Here is a 23,452-nt window from a genome sequence, read left to right as displayed (position 1 = left end):
TTTCGCTGACACTCCTCAATTATAAACTGTCGTGCTTGTGTTTATTAAAATATTTATATATATGAATAATTAAATAAATAAATTATATTTAAATGTAATAAAACTTAAAAGAACAAATTATATTGATTCAGTCTGACATAATATAACACGGTTATTTTATTTATTCCTTTAAATTAAATAATTTACTATATTATCCAATTCATATATTAATAATATTATCCGATTTATCCAATCCTACTGGCTGCTGAGAGGATGTAGTAGACCATGCCGTTGACTGACTGACTCCAGCTTTTTCTACGTCACTGAACGGCAGCCAATCAGCGTAAAGGGCTGAAGCGTACGCTGGCCAGTAACGTACGTGGTGGGCGTGGCCTGACGTCACACGAAGAAAAGCACAACACAAGCGAGATTGAGCTGCAGGCTAACACCGTGTCCTAACTACACGCGATAAAAGGTATCTTTTCCATGTTAATCAGAGTTTTTGTCCTAACCAGGCGCGACGGCGACACGCGACGTTTCTAATTTAGAAACGGTTTCTATTTTTCTGCGACGTCGCGCTGGAACAACAAACACAAAGTGTGGCAATGATAATCTCAGGTACTGTTTATGTGCTTTATTTAATGTTAAAAGCGTGTAATGTGACTTTGAATGTCATTTAGTGCTCCCAGCTTTGTAGCTGTTAAAGCAACAATGGATAATTCACCTCAGATCTTGAAATTAAACAAATGGAAACAAGAACGTTAAAACTGTGAACAAACAAGTATTATTTGACAAAGATTGTTTTAGTAACTCAGTATCCTATGTATTTTTAAATGGTGTAATATTTGTGAATTTGATTATGTAGCTATACTTATCCATTTTCTTGCGAGTGCCGTCAAGATTACTCTCTAGTGCTGTGCACTCGCCGCGAGACTCCGCCCACACGCTGTTCTGATTGGCTGTGACTTTTGATTGACGTTGTGGCGTCTCACAATCGCGTCGCGTCTAGTGTGGACCGACCCCAAGCTATATGAACATTCTGATCTGAAAAATGAAGCCTACCCGGAAGTGCGAAAAACTGCAATACATCGAAAATCCGCTAGGGGCAGGTCCCAAAAGGGAGCAAATGTCCATAGACCCCATGTTAAAATGTCCGTTCTCTTACGAGAGGTTCTCTCGTATTGCGTAGTTGCTACGCTACGGGAAAGCCTTTCTTTCTCGAGATACTGAAGCCAAAAATTATCCTTAATTTTTATAATCTTGTCAACGCAGTGCGGCAGCCTGCAGACCTAGGGCGAGCTACTAGCGTGCCCATTGGCTGCCCTGCGGCAACTGCAGCAGCCTACCGCTGAGCCCTTGGCGTGACGTCACGACCAATGAGCGCGCTTGGCGCGCTTACTGCGTCACAGCCCGCGAAAAGGGGGGTGTGGCTTAGCGTATATAAACAGGGCTCGGAGGCTGCTTCTCTGATTTCTGTCTTTTCAGCGAAGCTCTTCGCATCGCTGCTCTCCGAGGAAGCCGCCGTTGAATCAAGCGACCAGCACGCCGAGGATCTCAGCCTGAGGACGCCGGCCGCCTTCGCCGCCTTCAGCCTTCCCTGCCTGCTTCGCTATCCGGCGAATATATCCTTTACTGCTCTGTGTTGTATGTGTGTGTGTGTTCGCCCCGCGACACACTTTGCATCTAAAAGAGCGCGAGGCGTTGTTGCAAATGCCTCGCTCATCCTGTGGCTCGTGCAGAGCCTCGCTCAGCGACGGAGACCGCCACGTGGTCTGCGCTCTCTGCCTGGGCCTCGACCACGCAGCCCGCGCCCTCTCCACGGGCGGCTGCGAACAGTGTGAGGACTTGCCGATGTCGACCCTGCGGGCTCGACTCGCCATGTTTGATGATCCTCCACCTTCCCCGGCTGCCTCTTCAGGGCCGCGAAAGAAGAAACGCCGCTCTCAAAGGCCTCCCGAGCCGGTGGTTATAGCTGAGCGCTCGCCGGAGCCCCTCCCGCGAGCCTCGCTCTCTCCTTCTCCCCCGCCCTTCACCGACGCGCAGCGGCCGGCCACTGCCTGCACTGCCGTCGCCTTTGGGGATGAAGCAGATGACGCCGCTGACAGCTGCTCTCTGCTTGCTTCGGACAGCGAGGAATGGTCGGGCTCTCACCGCTCCGCCTCCTCGACTCCAGAGTCTGGCAGGTCCCGCTCCAGTGTTGACGCGGAGCTTATCCGCCTCCTCACCAAAGCGGTCGACCGACTGGGATTGGACTGGTCCCCACCCAAGGAGCCCGCGCCGAACCGACTCGACGGGTGTTTTCTGCCTAGCCGCCGCCAAGCGCCAGCCTCTAGGTCAGCACCCTTCCTGCCCGAGCTCCATGCGGAGCTATCGAAGTCGTGGAACGCGCCCTTCTCCGCTAGACTCCGCTCATCTGTCTCCTCGGCCCTCTCCCAGGTGGACGGGGCCGCCGAGAAAGGATATACCGGCATCCCTTCCGTTGAGGAAGCGGTGGCAACGCACCTTTGCCCGCCGTCTGCTAGATGGCGCTCAAAGTCTGCCCTGCCGTCCAAAGCCTGCAGGACCACATCAGCTCTCGCCGGCCGCGCATTCGCCGCCTCCGGCCAAGCTGCTTCCGCCCTGCACTCGATGGCTGTTCTCCAGATCCTGCAAGCCGACCTCCTCCGTGAATTGGACGAGAAGGGCTCGGATCACACAGCCTTAACAGATCTGCGCAGCGCGACGGACCTTTCGCTCCGCGCTACCAAAACCGCTGCACAAGCCATCGGCAGATCCATGGCCGCGCTCACCGTCATCGACAGACACTTATGGTTGACGCTGGCGGATATGAGTGAGTCAGAACGCGCTGTTTTCCTCAACGCCCCGCTCTCGCCCACTGGCCTCTTCGGCCCTGCGGTCAGCGGGATTGTGGACCGCTTCTCTGAAGTACAGAAGGCGTCGCAGGCTATGAATCTCTTCCTGCCCCGCCGCTCGAGCCCAGCCGCAGGCCGCTCTCAAGCTCAGCCTCCTGCGCGCAGCTCCACACAGCGCTCGTCTCGGCCACCAACTGCTTCGCAGCGACGCCAGGGCGGCCGCCCTAGGTCGCGCTCAACCAGCCGTCACAGACCGCCGCCCCCCCGGGGTCCGCGTCCCAAGATAACGCTGAAGTCTGAGCCCGCGAAGTCCTCCTAGCACCCGCAGGGAGGAAAAGATGGCTGAGTCCCGCTGCGGCCGGACCGCCATCAAAACGCCCAGCTCTGTCAGTCCCCTCAGTACAGGCTACTGCAGCAGCTTACACCGCAGCCAACGAGCCAGTAATAACACTCGCTCGCCTGCACACAAACGCCGTTTTTACGGCGGCCCAAATAAATCTCAGAAAGAGTGTAAATTCGGGTTTTCCGGCTCCGGCCGAAGGTGTTGTAAGTGCAGAAAATGTGCCCACTCCCACGTGCTCACTGCTTCACACAAACACGGTCCCCATGGTAACGCGCTCAGAGCGCTCTCTCATAAAGCGGTCACACACCGCTCGAGTACTAAGTGTAGTAAATGTGCCCACAACTCTGTGCTCACATCTACCCGTAACTCGCTCTGTCACTCGGTTACCCCGGGCAACAACGGCTCAGGCCGAGAGTATTATAAGTGTAGAAAATGTGCCCACTCCCATGTGCTCACTGCTTCACACAAACAGGGTCCCCATGGTAACGCGCACAGAGCGCTCTCTCATGAAGCGGACGCAAGCCGCTCGAGTATTAAGTGTAGAAAATGTGCCCACAGCCTTGTGCTCACACCTACCCGCTGTTCGCTCTGCCAATCAGTTACCTTGGGTCACAGACCCTCTAAAGCTCCCAAACACTGGCCATGTCATAAGTGTAAACTCTGCGCCCGCTCACGAGCACGCGCACTCACTTTTAGACATTATAATCCCCACGCCACTCTCGCGCCTGGGATGTTTGACAGCAAATCACGCTCCATCCGATGGGACCGAGCTACTGAATGCTGTTCAGTCGGCCAATACTGTTTACCAGCCCCCGTGTTCGAGCACCAGCGGCGCGCACGCCGCTCCATCCTCTCTGATACAGGTTCCCCATCCCGCGCAGCGCGGCGATCTGAACCCAGAGACCATTCGACCCCTAGCTATGCATGCGAAAGCATGGGAAGCGATTCAGGGCGCGTCAGAATGGGTGCTGAATACTATAAAACACGGCTATTCGCTTCAATTCGCTCGTCGCCCTCCGCGCTTTACAGCACAGACGGAGACGAGAGTGAGTTCAGAAGCTGCGCACCTGCTTCAAGCAGAAATAGCGAAGCTGCTGCGCAAAGGGGCTATAGAACAGGTTCATCCTTCTCTGAGCGAGTCGGGCTTTTACAGCCGCTACTTCCTCGTACCCAAGAAGGACGGAGCGTTAAGACCTATTTTAGATCTGAGACATCTGAACAAAGCCCTCATGAGACGGCCGTTCACAATGATCACAACCAGAAAAATCCTCGCGCAGATTCGCCCAGGAGACTGGTTTATCTCTCTCGATCTAAAAGACGCATACTTTCAGATCCAGATAACTCCCCGTCACAGGCCATTCTTGAGATTCGCCTTCAACGGTCGAGTATATCAGTACACAGTCCTGCCCTTCGGCCTGTCTTTGGCACCCCGTACATTTACGAAATGCATGGACACGGCCCTCGCTCCCCTGAGAAAACAGGGAATGCGAATACTGAATTATCTGGACGATTGGCTTATTCTAGCGCAGTCAGAGACGGAACTTGTGTCTCACAGAACAGCGCTTCTCAGCCATTTGGAGGAGCTGGGTCTCTCGGTCAACTGGACCAAGAGCTCGCTATCGCCCCGTCAGTCAATTTCCTTTCTTGGAATAGAACTGGACTCGGTGGCTATGACGGCCAGACTGTCGGAGCAGCGCGCGCGCCGCATCCGCCTCCTCGCCGCATCCCTCCAAATAGGCAGCCGGGTTCCGCTGAGGACATTCCAGCGTATCTTGGGGCATATGGCCTCAGCTGCAGCAGCGCTCCAGCTGGGCTTACTGCGCATGCGCCCGCTTCAACGCTGGCTGAAAGCGCGCGTGCCCCACCGAGCCTGGGCGGCCGGCGGCTTGCGAGTCAGAGTGAATCAGGGCTGCATTTCAGCCCTGCAGCCCTGGCTGGCAGCCGAATGGTATCTCACGGGAGTGACTATGGGAGTGATTTCACACCGGAAAGTTGTCTCGACAGACGCTTCCAACCTAGGTTGGGGAGCGCTCTTCGAAGGCAGACCGGTCTATGGCCGCTGGTCAGACCAGGAGAATCTCCTACACATAAACTGTCTAGAGATGCTCGCGGTCGAGAAAGCGCTCAAACACTTCCTCCCATTCCTCCACGGTCACCATGTTCTAGTCCGCACGGACAATACATCGGTAGTGGCCTATGTGAATCGCCAGGGCGGTGTCAGATCAAAGACGCTCTGCACCCTGGCGGAACGCCTCCTCGTGTGGGCTCAGCACTCTCTGCGCTCGCTGAGAGCCGCGCATGTGCCTGGCCACCTGAACGAGGGTCCCGACAGACTGTCCAGGGACAACGTTCCCCCTGGGGAGTGGTCTCTACACCCCCAAACAGTCCAGTTACTGTGGCGCCGTTTCGGCAAAGCGAAAGTCGACCTTTTTGCGTCAAAAGACAACGCTCATTGCCCAGAGTTCTTCTCGAAGAACGAGGACGCGCTGGCCCAGACCTGGCCCAGCGGCCCGTTGTACGCTTTTCCCCCGGTCTCTCTGCTGCCTCAGGTCATCGAGAGAATCAGGGAAGCGCGCCACTCAGTGCTCCTCATAGCCCCATGCTGGGAGAACCAAGCTTGGTTCCCGGATCTAATACAGCTGGCAGACTCAGCCCCCTGGCCGATACCGGTGAAGAGAGACCTTCTCTCTCAAGCCCGCGGCTCGATATGGCATCCCCATCCAGAGCGCTGGTCTCTGCATGCGTGGAGCCTCAACGATTACACGCTGATCTGCCAGACGGGGTCATGAACACGATCATACAATCTAGAGCCCCCTCTACGAGGCGGCTCTACATGTCGAAATGGTCAGTGTTTAACAGATGGTGCACTGCTAAGGGGCTCAATCCACAGACATGTGGGGTATCGCGAATTCTGTGTTTCCTTCAAGAGCTACTGGACGCGGGCAGGTCCCCCTCCACGCTCAAAGTCTATGTTGCGGCCATTTCAGCGCTCTCTGTTTCAGAGCGGGGCCGCGCATTAGGAAGGAACGAGTTCGTCATCCGCTTCCTTAGGGGAGCCAGGAGGATGAACCCCCCGCGACCCCCCGCGGTTCCTATGTGGGATCTTTCTCTGGTCTTGGAGGCCCTGAGAGCGCATCCCTTCGAACCCTTGGAAACTGTGGATATGAAATACCTCACGCTCAAAACCGTTTTTCTGATAGCACTGTCTTCAGTCAAACGAGTGGGAGACCTTCACGCGTTATCTATTAACGCCGCGTGCCTCGAGTTCGGACCTAATGACTCCAAAGTCATTCTCAGACCGAGGCATGGGTACGTTCCCAAAATTTTGGGCACTCCCTTCAGAGCACAGGTCATTTCCCTCTCAGCCCTGCCAACGCATGGCAGCGAGGCCGATGGTAATCTCCTCTGCCCGGTCAGGGCGTTGAGGAACTACATTTCACGGTCCGCCGCTTTCAGGCGCTCGGATCAGCTCTTTGTTTCGTTTGGTGGGCGCACCAAGGGTCTCGCCGCCTCGAAACACAGCCTGTCCAGATGGATAGTGGACGCTATTGCTGTGGCTTATGCGTCTAAAGACCTGCAGTGCCCATTGGGCATTCGAGCTCACTCCACCAGAGGCATGGCCTCGTCGTGGGCGTGGTCCAGCGGGATTCCCATTCATGACATTTGTGCAGCGGCAGGCTGGGCCTCCCCCTCTACATTTGTTAGGTTTTACAACCTGGATGTTCCCGCCTTGCAGGCGAAAGTGTTATCAGTCTAAGTCTCGCGTATGCCGGCCCACTATCTGTGCGCGGGCTACGGTGTGTGATTTAGCTCTACTGGTTGAGCTGCACTATGCAGGGAATTGTCAGTTCGGACCGGCCGTGCCGCTCCAAACCCCCTAGTGTGTGCTTATGTACGGCGCTAGCCCTCTTTAGGCCGCCCGGCTCTCCGCTATCACGTTCCCCGGGCTCTCCCTGGGACTCATTCAGTGGATGCTGGGCGCGCACGGCGTTGACAAGGGCGTTCCCGTAGCGTAGCAACTACGCAATACGAGAGAACCTCTCGTAAGAGAACGTTTCGGTTACTCACGTAACCTCTGTTCTCTCTAGAAGAGGGAACGAGTATTGCGTAGCCCGCCGTGCTCGCGCCACGAGCTCATTTCGCTTCATGCGACAGAAACCAGAGAAGCAGCCTCCGAGCCCTGTTTATATACGCTAAGCCACACCCCCCTTTTCGCGGGCTGTGACGCAGTAAGCGCGCCAAGCGCGCTCATTGGTCGTGACGTCACGCCAAGGGCTCAGCGGTAGGCTGCTGCAGTTGCCGCAGGGCAGCCAATGGGCACGCTAGTAGCTCGCCCTAGGTCTGCAGGCTGCCGCACTGCGTTGACAAGATTATAAAAATTAAGGATAATTTTTGGCTTCAGTATCTCGAGAAAGAAAGGCTTTCCCGTAGCGTAGCAACTACGCAATACTCGTTCCCTCTTCTAGAGAGAACAGAGGTTACGTGAGTAACCGAAACGTTTTCACAGCATAAATTCATGTTTTTACAGGTTGGTCCCATGGACTTTTATTGTATTTTTCGATAGCTTCCGAATGCCTGACAACTGTGAGGGGGGTGAATTTTTTTCTGACTCGTTAGTTTAGATCGTATTTAGATATAAAATGAATGACAAATAAGGGCGTGGTTAACTTTGATGGACAGCTTGATTGACAGCTTAGGCTGCGCCAAGGAGAATGACAACATAAGAAGCGCCATTTTTTAACACAGTTGAAATATAATACTACTGTTTCTGTATCATGAAATGTAGTTTTAAGAGTTTTTCAGGCGAGAATGTAGTTGTTTAAAGCTCAAATCTGTGGTTTATTTAAAGATTTATGAAAATTTGATCCAGTTGTGAGATCCAGCGATGACCGGGCGCTCGGCGCATGTACCCCGCCTGGAACAGCTTTTCCTCGGCTAACGTTAGTCGTTCTGGCGTTTGCCGCGGACTCTGGCGTCTCTGTAGTGGTTAAACATGAGATATAATTCGTCTTGTCTATTTCTAATGGGCGATTTTTGGTCTTGTGAATCTATAATTTGTTCCCTGCCAATCGTTTTGGCTGTGGGGAAGTTTCATAACTTTATAAGCTATTTAACTTTATTGTATGGTTAGACTAGAGCGCTGACTTTGTATGTTTGACTGAATTGTTTGCTTTATTTGTATAGCTTCTTGTACCTTTTACTTATACTTTTATAATGGCTAATATTGATAAAAGTGAAATTTAACAAAAAGAGACTGGGCTTTGTCCATATTTTTTACAGTATAAAAAACATTTATAGTGCATGTGTTGCACGTGTATAAAGTTGTTTTTATAATAAAAATTATTAGTTGCCTGAATAAAAAAACTCGTCAGAGAAAGCAGGTTTTATGACATGCATGCGTGTACGAGTGCTGGGTAGGTTAAGGTTTATGATTTGTAAATAGTTTTTTGTAAGTTAATTAAGTGTTTAAAAAAAGTAGTCAGGGTTTATTAGAGTGACATCCTGTACAAAGATGGTAATACTATGGTACTGAAAGATTAACATTGATTTACCAATGATTTTACATGACATTTTAAGGAACTAGCATGGCACTTGTACAAAAAACATGGTATTATAATATAGTAATATAGTATAATACAATGTAAAAAGTCAAGAAAAAGACTAATACATGCATCTGATTTGTCTTCCACTCTGTTACAGGAAAGCTGAGCATGTCTTCTCCAGAGATTGCTTCCTTATCCTGGGGCCACATGAAGGTCAAAGGTTGCTCTGCATCCTATAAAGACTGTAAAGTGTGGCCAGGTGGCAGCCGTGCCTGGGACTGGCGTGAAACCGGCACAGCTGTAAGTTGAACACCAGATCACACTGTAAAATCACCGTCATCTTTATTACATAGTTCTGGAATGAAACTCTGAATGGTGCATGCTGATAGGTCTTTAACATATTGGTAGTAATCATGTCGTTATCTACATGGCACAGCTGATTGGTTGCTGTTGCATCAGCGGCCAATGAGCTTGCTGCTCAAACATTAAAATACTAGGCATTGTTTTCTGTCAAATACTTGGCATTGAAACAGTCTGCAGTGTGCTTTCAGAAACCCTCCACCTTCCCCAGCTCCACCTGTGTAGATCTGCTATGGGGTTAAATCATGTATGTTACATATGCAGCAGCATGTCTTACATGCTCACATCAAAGTCTGTGAAGGTATTCGCAGTAATACTTGCTCTGCAGCAGCAGCGTAGCAGATCTATTCCGCCAAGACCAAATTCATTAACATTGTCATATCCATTACCATGCCAATCTCTATTACCATACCAATCTCCCGAGAGATGTCATGACAGAATTACATTATCTTCTTAAAATTAGAAATTTTCATAAAAACAGCATTGTATGCTTTGTAAAATCTGTTTTAGTATTCATTGTACTTTTATAATAATTACATTTATGCATTTGGCAGATGCTTTTATCCAAAGCAACTTGCATTTTATTCAAGGATATTTCATTGCATTCTATGAAATAACACAAATAGATATATGGGAACTATGTAGTGACCAAAAATGTTCAATATATCAATATTATATCTTGTATTTCAACCAGTTTGCTTTATTAGAGATGTGTCTAACTAAGCACATCTATGCTCCTGCCAGCATTATCCCGGTGTCCAGCCAGCTGATCTGGAAGAGGTCGTGAGGAAAGGGGTGCAGACGCTGGTCATAGGAAGAGGGATGAGTGAAGCTCTACAGGTAGGATTGTGATTTTGGTGACTGTCCATGATCTGAATATTTCAATCCTTAAATAAGCGAATCTTTTTGTCTTTTACGTTTCAGGTGCCTCCCTCCACCGTAGATTACGTGAAGAAGCAGGGTGTAGACGTCAGGGTGTTCCAGACCGAGCAGGCTGTTAAAGAATATAACGCTCTGGCGGGACAGGGCGCTAAAGTGGGCGGGGTCTTCCACTCCACCTGCTGATGACATCATCAACACAACCAGCTAATTAATTTAATGCTGTGTTAAAAGTGCCTTACACTTCAAATTAACATTGTCTTCTAGATAGACGCTTAATAATTTGCTCTCTGGGCTATTGGAGGAAATATTTTCCTTATTTTTGGTGAAAATGTTATTTGCTTTATAATCAAATGAAAATACCCCATTATCACACACACCAGTGATACAAATTAACAAAAAAACGATTTATTTAAGATTAAACATAATTGTGAAAACATTTGATTTTGTGTTGGCTGTTAATTTCACACTCACACACACTCACACACACTCACACACACTCTCACACACGGGGTCAGCGACGAGCTGGTTTGGGCATAATGAAGACTTTAACAGGTTTGCTGAGGTGGATAGTGCCCTCAATTGAGTTCTCGCTGGTGGGGAGACCGTCCATACTCTCATTCCACGCAGGTTTAGAGACATATAGTTTACAGCTGCTGGTGCTGTAGGCCAGAAGCAACCGCACTTCAATCTGACAGGCCTCTGAGAGTAAAAACACAGACATGAGATGCACTTCAGATTACATTCTACTTTACACTGTGAATGTACTCTTGAAAAAAGACTGGGATTGTAACAAGATACTAGTATGATATATATATATATATATATATATACTACAATTTTACATGGTAATCCAAGGTGCTTTTGTTAGTGTAGTATAACAAAACGCTTTAGTTGTAATGTCTTTCTGCAATTTGTTAGTAAGCATAAAACAAAGGTCATAAATTACACTTTTTCACTTTGGAATAACATGCACTGATAAGTTGTGTACAGTGGCCCTTTTGAATTATTTTCCAGTTATTAACATCATAAAAGGTTTATGTTAGAATTTTTGATAGTTTAGATACATTTATAACACAATACTTTGTGTTTTGATACCTTGCTATTAAATTACAGAAAATGGTTGAAGAGGACCTTTTGTGCCCTTTTTAAGAGTTTTGATTTTGTTTTTGTGGTCTATTAGAATTAGGTTTTATGGTTGAATGTTCAAAAAACATAATTTTTCCACATAATTGACTGTTGCAGCACCTCGTTTCCCAGTCTGTCAGTAACGCTCTGTTTAGTTCCGGTCTCTATAAAGCCCCTCCTTCCAAAAAGTGCAATGCACTCTTATTGGTCAGCTGGACCAGTGTGTTGTGATTGGTCAATCGCTTCAAGCAAGTTTGGGAAATGTCATGTCCCTTGCCATAACCGTGAGTTTCAACGCGCTACTAACACAATGCAACCTTCCCCCTTTTATGCTTATTGCTTTAGCTGGAATTATTTAAATGTAGGATATTGTGAAGTGCTCGTTCCCAGAAGAAAACTACAGTTGAGGCTTTTTTACACACTAAAGAAAATTGAAAATGTAAAAAAACCCATAATTTTCAGCTGCTGCATGAGTGTTTCTAATACCAACGTCTGAGAGAGTGATTGAAAATTTGACATTAATCGATCTCAAAAATGTTTTACTCTTTTGGAAAGTCATAGAAACTCTATTGTGGATTTTTAGCTTTGCTATTGGGGGCAAATGGGAACATTTCCGTTCACCAATATAGACACTATATGACTAAAGCAGAAATGCATTCAGCCTCAGCTGAGGTGCTCAGTATTCTGGTCACACTCACAGATATAAAATAACTCGAGCAATATGCTGCCTTGTTGGACTAGATGCAGTTCTATTTATATCTGTGGAACTGTGAAGGGTTCATGCTGTTCGCTACCAGCAGAGAAGGATTTGGCTTTGTGTTTGCATCATTATTTTATACAAGGACTAAACACAAAGAATAGCTTCAGCATAATGATACTTGACCAAAAATACACAACTGATGTCTTGATGTGCATGTGTCTGTTACTATCAGCAAAAAAACACACATTTCAGAAAGGATACCAACCTGTCCAGGCAGAATGAGAGAGATAAACCTGCGTGATCAGTCGCACACGTCCAGGTCCCGGGGTCCTAAAATCTCCAGGTTTGGGGTGGATTATGTGAGACTGTCCATCTGGATACAGCACCTGTGGGAGGACGGGAAAAAAAAGTGATTAATGTGTGTAAATTGTACACAAATTGAATTAAACTGATTTAAGTAAAACTGATTTTATGCCTGAAACAATGGAAGAGTATTGACATTTATGCAACGGGCAGACGCTTTTATGCAAAGTGACTTTTTTAAACTTTTATCAGTTCAAACCCATGACTATGAATGATTGAAAAGCTGAGGTCCTTTTTCTTCAATAAATTATAAAAAAAAAACCCATTAATGTGCATTATGAAAATAGAGTCAGTTTTTCTTTGCTTATATGTGATTTGACTGAAAAGAAATGAGGTTGGAGCATCTAACCTGCACTTTGACTGTTGTCTGTGGGTCTTGTACATGTTCAAGAGTAGCGTCTATATCTAACGCCACCACCAGACCAGAGGTGAATCTCAAAGCGTTGTCTGATTCTCCTGTCGGCTCGATAATTGTTGCTGACGCCCTGTGGATCTAAACAAACCGAAATAAACGGAAAAAAGGGACAATTCAAAACACGTTTGGGAACAAACAAGCTGTTTCCTGTATCTTCTTGAATCTGCGCACCTGCTCAGGTAGTTTGAGATGGATGAATCTGCTTTGCCGCAGTGTGGTCTGAAAGATTTTAACCAGATCATGAGGTTTGCAGGCCGTCAGCCTGGGCATCAACTCCAAGAGTTTCTCAACAAAACTGTCCTGGAAATGGGGCAACTCTGCCATGAAGAGCCTGAGAATGGAAAGACAAGAATATTCAGTGATTCCTCACACGTCAACGTATAGATTGAGTTCTGTCAGGACCACTATCGTCGAATACGATTGACAATTAGCATACAGTTTGGATTGGCGGTATGGTTCTGTTCTGGGCAAGAACTCCCTGCGCATTCATGCAGCCTAGCATGGATAAGAGCAAGGAGAGCAGCATCTGTGATTGCTCAAGACAGGCTCAAATCACGTCTCTAATCTGCTCATACTTAAGGATAGGCGACCACAACGAGCATCAATTTAACCGTGATCCGGGGGTTTGTCACAGACCCTGGAAAAGTCGTGAAGTGTTTGCTTGCCTTAAAGGGATAGTTCACCCAAAAATTACAGTTCTGTCATGATTTACTCACCCTCAAGTTGTTCCAAACCTGTAACAACTTGAGGGTGAGTAAATCTCGACAGAACTTTCATTTTTGGGTGAACTATCCTTTTAACATGAAGTGTTTTTACTAGTGGTGGGCCGTTATCGGCGTTAACGCGCTGCGTTAACGCGAGACTCTTATCGCGCGATAAAAAAAATATCGCCGTTAATCTATTCCCCAAGTTGGGTTGGGAGATGATGACGCAATCTACCCGCGGCCGCGAGGTAAACCCGGCTGCAACGCATATTCGTCGTCATCTTAAGTAAACACGGCTGAAAGTGAAAGCTGCAACATCCATTATTTGGACTTGGTTCGGATTTAAGCCGTCCGACAAACAGCAGCAAGTGTGTGGGGTAACGGTTCGGTAAGTTAACACACGACTAATCCGTACCACCTCAAATTCAAAACGAAACATGATATCACTGAATACCAGCGCGCGCGTATTATTCTCATTCCAATATATCTTAGTGGTGTAACGTTAACACATAATCTCTGTCTATGCCCGATTTTAAGATTCGTTGTTGTGTTTCTTTTTAACTGAAAAGACATCAGTTAGACAATATTATCACTTTAAATTTGGGGTTTCATAAGCTCAAAGCTATAATAAACATTAGACCTACTTAAGTCTCTGCAGCTAGTGTACTTACATTTTATTTATCTGCAAAATTATGTTGTATACTTACAGTTTTGCACAATATATGTTCTCAAAACTACATATACCCTTTAAAAAAAAATACATTTAGCAGTTGTTTAGCAGGGTCTGTGTAACCTGTTCTGAAATGGTTTTATTATAATATACTGTATATCGTTATCGCAAGAGGCTGCAATGTATATCACAATATAGATTTTAGGCCATATCGCCCATCCCTAATTGATAGCCTATAGTAGTTGATAATAACATAGGCCTACCTAATGTTGCCTATGGACGGTAACCTTTACAGTCTATGAGTAGAACAGCTTTCTCAAGCAGTTTGTGATGCATTGTGGAAACAGGAGATGAGCCCCTGGTCTAATGCGCCACATGGCTTGAGAAACCCGTTCACAAAGACTTACTTTTATAGTCATTATTTGGGTAGCACACATATTCTGAATGCCTTCGGCAGAATTCAAATGAGCCATTTTAATCTAGATTAATCTAGATTAATTTCAAAATTAATCTAGATTAATCTAGATTAAAAAAATTAATCTATGCCCACCTCTAGTTTTTACCTTTGAAATGACTCCACATCCTGCAGGAACTTCTCACAAATTCCAAGAACATGATCAACCCTGTTATTCAGAAGAGTAAAGATCATCAGTTTCAAATCTTTAAGATTTTATTGCTTTAGAAAGTTTATTGGTAAGTGCTGACCCTCGTTTGGATCGTGCTGTAAGGATGAGCTGTAACGCTTTCGCCTGCAGTCGCACGTTGTGAATTGTGGCGATCTGCTGCGTCTCCAGACCACTGTACAAGAACTCCAGCTTATAGGTCTCATCCAGGATCTGTCACACATCACAAAATGACAACAATGATACATCAGTAGTCAAGTTTGGTGGGACGGCTGTGGATTGAATGAACTGGGGTAGGATGTACCTGTCGAGCGGCTGTTGAAACTTTGGCGTTCTGTTTGAGACAGAGCGGAACAGCCATGGTCCATAACTTCTCCTGAAGTGCCTGTGGTTGAAAGAAAAAACAATACAATACAGTTGAACAGTACAAAAGAGTCTTTAATGCTCATCGAGGCTCAAAACTAAAGTAAATAAAAAATCTGGTCAAGGTTTGATCAAAAATACAGTTTTTTCATTTCTGTGAATTTTCAGCATCATTACTCCAGTCTTCAGTGTCACATGATCCTTCAGAAATCATTCTAATACACTGATTTGATGCTCAAGCAACAATGTTGAAAACAGTTGTGCTGCTTCATATTTTTGGGGAAACTCTGATACATTTTTTCAGGATTCTTTGATGAACAGAAAGTTCAAAAGAGCAGCATTTATTTGAAAAGAATTCTTAGTTATAAATGTCTTTACTGTCACTTCTGATCAATTTAACGCAGCCTTGTATAATAAAAGTGTATTCACCTTGGTAAGCAGTAGTTGGCAGCGCAAATATGTGGCACAGAAATCTGCAGAACCGGCCAACTCAGTCTGCAGCTCCCCCAACCTCTGCAGATCTCTGCATGTGGAAATAAAAATCATCTTTACAAACACCTTATGAAGAGAAGAGACCCTTAAAAAGAATACAGGTGTAGTTTATTAAAGGTTTGAACCTGATGGTAAACTCCAGCAGATCCTGAGCACCGGGTGTTTCCAGGTTCTGAAGGGCGCTGACCCGAATGAGACTGTCCTGAAGGAAGTTATGTGCCGAATCCAGACTGCCTGAACCCACACCAGACGCCTCCAGACTAGCAGTCTGCTTTCTGCCTGGCAACTGAGAGAGAAAACATACAGCAAAGATATGGAAGATAAAAAAAGAAATTAATGATGAATCATACATTGATAAAACAATATTTAAAGACTTTTAATAGGGTTTTATTACAGCACTAAAATAGCATACACAAAGGTTTGGGGTCGATAAAGAGTTTGTAAAAAATATTTAAAGTCTCTAATGCTCACCAGTGCTGCATTTATTTGATCAAAAATACAGTAATATTGTGAAATATTATTAAAATTTAAAATAACTGTTTTGTATTTGAATATATTTTAAAATGCAATATATTCCTGTGATGGTAAAGCTGAATTTTCAGCATCATTACTCCAGTCTTCAGTGTCACATGATGCTTCAAAAATCATACTAACTTGCGGATTTGCTGCTCAAGAAACATTTATTATTATTATTGTTATCAGTGTTGAAAACAGTTGTGCTGCTTTATATGTTTTTTTGCTGCTTCAGTTTTTTTAGGATTCCTTGATGAATAGAAAGTTCAAAAGAACAGCATTTATTTCAAACAGAAATATTTTGCATCATTAATGTGTTTTCTGTCCCTTTTGATCAATTTAATGCATCTCTGCAGAATAAATAAATAAATAAATAAATATATATATATATATATATATATATATATATATATATATATATATATATTTTTTTTTTTTTAAATCTTACTGACCCCAAATTTGTGAACAGTAGTGAATATTATATTTAAATAAAACGAAAGGCTGCAGGCAGGTTTCTCACTCGGAGGTGTGGTACCAGGTGGGACAAGCTGTCACGCAGGTAGGCGTAGTGCCGAAACGTGTGGTCTGAGAACAGCGCTGGCATGGTGGGACAGGTCTGGGCCGCGTTGAAGACCAGAACCAAAACAGCGATGTCTGAACAAACCCAGTTTAGGACAATTTGAACAGAAACATCTCTGAACGAACAGGCAGCAGAAATTTATCCAGCTTAGTTCAATTCAAGTGTGAACAGCAAATAAACACATGAAATCAAATGTCTGGAAATGCGTTTAAGCCTTAATATTCAGATTAATTTCTATGTTTTAGGATTCAATTCAAATTACATATGTTGTATTATTCATTATTTTTAAGACATTGTTGACAAAACCAAAGTCTAAATGCAAATACAAATAGTAATATGCATTGACGTTGTCATGTCAGATGTGGAGGATACAAGCAGGGTCGTCCATGTCTGGTTCTGGAGTGTCGAAATACGGATGTGTGCTCAGCAGCTCAGGGACAATCGGCAGCACTAGGGTTGGGTGTCGAGCACCGAGAAACTTCAAACATCTGGATTAAAGGGGGGAAAAAATAAAGAAGTCAGAGAATGGGACCGAATGCCAGTGAGGAACAGGCAGGAACAGCCACTGGAACTCACTTCCAGACTGAGTTGCGGTCGGTTGGGTACTTGGTGAGGTTCTTCAGGAGTTCCAGGAGGGCCAGCTGGATGCACTCTTTAGTGGACACGTTGGTGTAACACAGCAACTCATGCAGGGCCTCACGAATGTCCCGCGATGAGTCCTGCAATGAATGGTCAGTTAATTGGCATGATATTAGGGCTGCACTTTTTTGGGGGAAATCTAATTGCGACTTTTCTGATCAAAACGAAAAAGTGCCAAGTTTGTTGTGTTGTTGTTGTTGTTGTTTGTAGGGCTGCACAATAGACCAAAAGTGTGATTATATTAAAATATGACTATAAAATAATAATTATTATAGAATAATTATATCAAATTATAAATGATTATTATTTATTATTTATAAGAAACATTACTATTATGATATTTCAATGTAAAATACAAAAAATATTTGCTGCTCATTACATGGGATGATGATCGGCGCATGTTGCATTCTCAAATGCACCTTATAAGCGACCTAAACTCATTTTTTCTGCGAGCCGAGCCACTCCGAAACACTGAAACACAGCGCTGCGCTTCACTCTTGAAACATGCAGCGCATATATTTATTTAATTAACACAGCCTTAGTGATTTGATAATGGCACTAAGCCATATTGTGATTTGAGTTTTATTTTTCTTTCTTTTTTAAGCACCTCCAGCACTGCGAGGACAGTATCCAGCTGGTCTTCTCTGAGGGTGATGTGAGTCGAGATCTGCCGTAACACATGGATGGACTGAAGCCGCACCTCCTCGATTTCATCATTAAACATGTCCACAAGGAAGTCAAGGCATTTTTCAGCAAAGCTGGATGACGACTGGGCGAGGGAACAGAGCGCCTCCACCGCAGCGATACGCACCTCTGTGAAAAACGATACCAAATGAATAAACAGGACTCTGGTACAAATCTTGTTAAAGTGCTAAAAATGTCCTCAAAGATAATGGCTGTGTTTTGAAATACATACCGTACATCTCGTCTTCCAGGCCGTGAACAAACGCCCCACAGGCTCCAGAGTCGATGAGGTTTACACCGGTAGTGTCAACTTTCTCTTTGGGAGCGTCGTCGGCCCATCGCCGTCCAGACGAGAACTCTCCAGAAGCGTACAGCTCTTTTGCTCGCTCATGAGCAGTGCGTTTCCTCTGAGATACAATGAGAACACCATCTTTTAAATACTTATTGAGTGTCTTGTTTCTTGCATTTTTTCCCCCCGTCATTTGTTGTGTGTAAATACCCTGAGATCTGACATCAGCTTCTTGTCCAAAGTCTGCTCCAGAAAATGAGGGCTGACTTGGTGCATTGAGCCCTGAGAGAGAGAGTGGAAGAGTTAGATGGAAAAGTGATAATTAATCATGTGGTTATGCGGATATGCTACAATCCAGCAGCAATCATAACTCACCAGCAGTTTTGCAGCTTGCACTCTGACTACCCATGAGCCATCACTGACCATGTGACAGATCTTCCCGAAGGAGTCGTCCACCAGTCGGATCTCCTCATTGGAGGAGGGGATGGGAACGATACTGTTAATGCACAAGACAGTGTTCAAATCCATCTAAAAATGCTTCATTCTTCAATTTCATGAATTGAAATGATAAATTAAAACGATGGCTGCTGTCAGCATCACTTACAGTTAAAGACTGGATGGACATACCACATTATAATTTGTGATGGAGAAGATTTTTAAGAAAGAATTTTTGCACGAGTATGTAACCCTATATAACCAGATTTTGTTTAGCAACAAATACTATTAGGTGGCTTGGGGAATCTTCTGAATGTTGGGAAAATAATGTCTGATAAAAAAATACACTGTCTAAGTCTAAGTCTAAATAAAAAATATAATTTAAAAAAGTGCATGCTTAAAGCTGCAGTCCGTAAGTTTTGTGTTAAAAATGTAAAATAATTATATAATGAGCAAGTACATCATGAATCCATTTTCCAAACCGTGTTTTTGTCCTATCCTGAATCACTACGGTACACCTATAATAAGTGTTTATATTGGGACTACTTTAGACCGGTCGGGTTGGCACTGCTGCGGAGTAGCCGAGTACCTGCGTGACTCGACATAAACAGAGTGAAGAAGCTCCGGCTACTACGTTCTTCCTCAAGACGCATGCAGTTCTGTTTATTAACCGCTAGAGTGCCCAAAGTTACGGACTGCAGCTTTAAATAAACAATATGACAGAAAAGTAAACACATATAACGTTGTCCAAAACACAGAAAAGCTTGTAAAAACGGACGCTCTACCTCTCAGGATAAAGCTGGCTCAGAACCCAAACCATCTGTACCGCTGCTGAACGGACCTGCTCATAATCATCACTCAAGAGCTTACAGGCCTGTCCGAGAAATGAGACATTCATAAGTTAGTTATTGGAGATTACTTTTGTAATCGCATGCTCAGTAGAACGAAGGATTTAAAACATGCACTATAGTTCAAAGGTTTGGGGTCAGTATGATTTTTTTTAAAGAAATTAATACTTTTATTCAGCAAGGATGCAATACATTGATTTATAATGTTCCAAAATATTTCTATTTCAATTAAATGCTGTTCTTTTGAACTTTCTATTCATAAAGAATCCTGAAAAAAATGTATCACGCTTTCCATAAAAATATAGAGCAGCATTTTCAGCAATGATAATAAGAAATTTCTTGAGCAGCAAATCAGCATTTTAGAATTAGAATTAGAATTTCTGAAGATTCAACACTGAAGACTGGAGATGCTGAAAATTCAGCTTTGCATCACAGGAATAAAGTATATTTTTGAATACATTTTAATAGAAAATTCTTATTTTAAATGATAATAAGTCTTAAGGCCCGTTCACACCAAGCACGATAGCTATAAAGATAACGATAAAGATAACTATATATGCGTTCACACCAACGACCGATAACGGTCTTTTTATTCTAAGCACGCGCGCGCCCGGATGATCCAGATCCATTTTAAATGCGCGAGACCTTTAAATTAGAATGGATTCTGATTGGCTGTCAGTGTTTTATCGTTCAACAGCTGGAAAAAAATCGTTCTGAAAGTGATCCCAACGATATCGTTCCTCATATGTTTATCGTTATAGTTGTGGTGTGAACTCTGTTATTCTTTAATATGGAGAACGATTTTTAGAATTATATCTTTATCGTTATCTTTATAGTTATCGTCCTTGGTGTGAACGGGCCTTTACTGTATTTTTTTATCAAATAAATGCAGCCTTAGTGAGCAGAAGATACTTATTTCAGAAACACCAAAAATCTTACCAACCCTAAACCTAAATGGTAGTGTGAGATAATTATTGTTAGTCTTCACCTGGTTATAAATAATCTGTTGAATTTTCATCTCTCTTTCATGTAGCTGCAGCTGATGGGAGAAAGAAAAACACACAAGTCATTTAAAGAAAGTGTCAATAAATGCAGTTTTAACACCACATTGTTCTACAGGGCTCATGTACCATGGCTTTGATGGCAGCGGTGCGGACTCGAGGGTCCTGGTCCTGAAAATAGTCGCTGATCAAACTCTGTACATCCCGTACGGGTGACGTTTGTGCTCCAGGTCCCGCATCAGTCTCTTTACCGAGAGGCATATCAACCGTTCCCAGGCAGCCCAAGAGCTGGAGACACTTATTCCTCACCCCAAAATAAGTGCTTGAGAGATGCTGAGGAAAAATATGGCATGAACATAAATATTAAAAATAATAATAATTCAGATTCAGAATAATATAAAAGCTAGTGAAATCAGTATGAATAATTGATACTGCCAAAAAGTATGACTGCAGTATTATAAGAAAGGATGAAATCTTAGTTATTGCGGTCACCTTGCAGGCCACATCTATAAGTCTCTGAATGACAGCGGTTTTGTCTGGGAGTTGAGTACCGATGATCAGGAGCGTATCCAGCAGCTGCGCCAGAACCTGATGAGACTCTAAAACACAGATCATCAAATTATTAGAAAAATCCCAGACTGACTAGATCCCTGACTAGAAAAGTATATTCACACCACAAAGCGTTATATTCAGGATTTAAATGTAAGGTTTTTTTTCTTCTCTGCTGGCCTAATCAAACACAATAAAACATGATGTATTTGATTACTTTTAATAATGCATTTTATATGTGTCAGAAATAGCTGCTTTAACTTTCATTAAATGTTTTCCTGTTTCAGAAATGCTGTCCCCAGCACCAGTGCTTTTTTTAATTTAATTTTATTCATTTTCTGAATTCGTTTTTTTATTTATATCTTTTCATGTTAATTTTAGTTAACATCTAAAGAATCTGCTTTTGTCACTTTGTTATCATTTTTAAAATATTGCTATTCAGTTTTAACTTTTCATTTAATGTCATTTCAGTTTTAGATTTATGTATTTTCAGTTAATCATTTTAGTGGTTCAAATTAAACATTTCAGTTTATCATCAATGCAACATTTCACATTTTTGTTCTAATTTAGATTTTTTAACTAACATTTAGATTTTATTTGAGCTTTATTTCAATTAACAGATTTTTTTTAATAGTTTGAGTTAAAAATACTAACTCTTCCCAGCATATCCTTATATTTATTTATATGACAATGTACATTATATTTAATTAAGTGCAACTCATTCAATCAAGACATTTATATTAAGTGTCAAATTAATTTTTGAACAGAACCTCATGATTTTATACTTACTTTCATTGTTGAGAATGTTAATAGCATCGTCTACTATGCAGTCTGGAGTGAAGCCCTGCGTTTTTGATAATAAACCCAGCAGAGAGGCGATCTTCAGCCTGACTGAGTTATCGGACTCCTGTAGACCACATATAAAGACACAGTTATTAAAAGTAATAAATAATCTCCCTTTTTATTCCAAACATATAAACTGAAATGTGCAAATGTGCAATAGATGAATAAGTATTTTATGTCAGTATCAAGGAATGTGTATTAGCATGTTTCATGAAGCTTCTGCTTCTGACACCTTGTAATAATGCTCGAGCAGAATGCGCACGACCCCCTCCACACTCTCGGCCTCCACGGGTTTTCGTGCAAAACTGAGCAGGTACTGCAGAGCGTCTGTGGGGCTGCTGGCTTTACACAGGTCAATGTGAAGAGCGGCGGATTTACTGGGTTTGGTCAGTCGAAGTTTCTTCGCAGGAGCCTCCTCTAAAGTCACCTGCTGCAAAGAGACGACAACAACAAGATAAAAACATTATCTCATTTGCATTAATTCATGGTAACACTGCACAATAAGGTTTCATTAGATCAAATTAGTTAACTACATTAGTCAACATTTACTAATATATTATTAAAAATCAAAAGTTGCATTTGTTAACATTAATTAATGCACTCTGTAGTAACATGAACAGCTGTATTTTTATTAACAAACAAATGCAGTAACATATGTATTGCTCAGATAGTTAATGTTAGTTGATACATTAACTAATGTTAACAATTGAAACCTTATTGTCAAGCGTCACCTAACTCGTTTAAAAAAGCCCTGATATAATAACTGAGAAAATTATTATTATTTCAGTCCTGGTATTCTCAGACACAGCCATGGAGGATTTGCACATTCATTCTGTTATTTATTTATTAGCCTATTTATTATCTTCGTCATCACCAATTACACACAAACCAAATATTAAGATAAAAACTGACAGGGAAATGTTGAGTGGGAAGTTACAGTGGGACGAGAAAACGATATGTGCATATAAAAATGTATAAATAGTGTTCCAGCTGACATTGGAATAAAACAATCACACCCAAATAACATGAATAAATGACTTTGGCATTAGAATAGTAATGAATACACACTAATGCTAAAGGCTACAGCACATCTGCTTTGCATTTGTTCTAATATCTTCATATATAATTATATTCTGTAACCAACACATATTTTATGATAGTGTATGATCAATATATATGATTTACGTGTTCACCTGAGAAACTTTAGAGAATTCCTCATAAACTCGTTTTTTCAGATGAGCTGCCATAGCTGTGTTTATCGGCTCCTGCACTTCTTCGCGCACGCGCTGTTCAGTGGCGTCAGAACCTCGCGGTGAAACAGCGACGCCACGTGGACGGAGGTCTTCAAAAATCACACTAGGACCGTTCTGGGATCGATGGCTTACTTTGAATGCATTCAATTCCTCATGCATAATACAGTTAATGCCATCATATTAGAAACTTCCTGTTCTGATTTTTAATGAAGTAAAAGTACAACAATGTACATATATTCATTATATTTATTTCTTCAACTATGCATTAAAATTCATATAGAGACTGATTCAAGATTTAAATAGGCCTAGGCCTGTCTGTTTAATATAACGTAACATAAGAGGCTGTAATAACAACAGAGAATAATGAACTAGATAGCATAGAAATCAGTAAATATTAGACAAAT

At 43.3% G+C, this 23,452-nt stretch overlaps 2 protein-coding genes across 5 annotated transcripts; one reads left to right on the top strand and one right to left on the bottom strand.

Annotated features, from left to right (window-relative positions):
* Positions 1-367: 367 nt before the first annotated feature.
* Positions 368-10,398, top strand: aamdc (adipogenesis associated, Mth938 domain containing). Its single transcript, XM_079874523.1, has 4 exons — positions 368-597; positions 8,875-9,017; positions 9,822-9,917; positions 10,002-10,398. Exons 1-4 carry the CDS (start codon positions 585-587, stop codon positions 10,140-10,142), a joined length of 393 nt encoding a protein of 130 aa, XP_079730649.1. The 5' UTR covers positions 368-584; the 3' UTR covers positions 10,143-10,398.
* On the bottom strand, positions 8,634-23,115 carry ints4 (integrator complex subunit 4). Of its 4 annotated transcripts, none has more exons than XM_079874520.1 (24): positions 22,989-23,112; positions 22,028-22,225; positions 21,742-21,859; positions 20,896-21,002; positions 20,533-20,736; positions 20,391-20,441; positions 19,340-19,428; positions 18,495-18,615; positions 18,330-18,401; positions 18,063-18,237; positions 17,754-17,959; positions 17,084-17,226; positions 16,880-16,995; positions 16,448-16,581; positions 15,540-15,700; positions 15,352-15,445; positions 14,864-14,944; positions 14,642-14,772; positions 14,500-14,559; positions 12,734-12,893; positions 12,497-12,640; positions 12,050-12,170; positions 10,463-10,658; positions 8,634-10,138 (listed from the first exon to the last, which is right to left on the bottom strand). In XM_079874520.1, exons 1-23 carry the CDS (start codon positions 23,040-23,042, stop codon positions 10,471-10,473), a joined length of 2,928 nt encoding a protein of 975 aa, XP_079730646.1. In that variant the 5' UTR covers positions 23,043-23,112; the 3' UTR covers positions 8,634-10,138; positions 10,463-10,470. The 4 variants fall into 4 exon arrangements, with proteins under 4 accessions (XP_079730646.1, XP_079730647.1, XP_079730648.1 ...); XM_079874521.1 differs by having other exon boundaries at positions 8,643-10,138; positions 10,451-10,658; positions 22,028-22,222; XM_079874522.1 differs by having other exon boundaries at positions 9,037-10,138; positions 10,451-10,658; positions 22,989-23,115.
* Between the last annotated feature and the right edge of the window lie 337 nt (positions 23,116-23,452).

This window comes from Squalius cephalus (assembly GCF_949319135.1).
Source record: "Squalius cephalus genome assembly, chromosome: 6".
Classification (NCBI taxonomy): domain Eukaryota; kingdom Metazoa; phylum Chordata; class Actinopteri; order Cypriniformes; family Leuciscidae; genus Squalius; species Squalius cephalus.
This window is presented reverse-complemented; position numbering and strand designations above follow the sequence as displayed.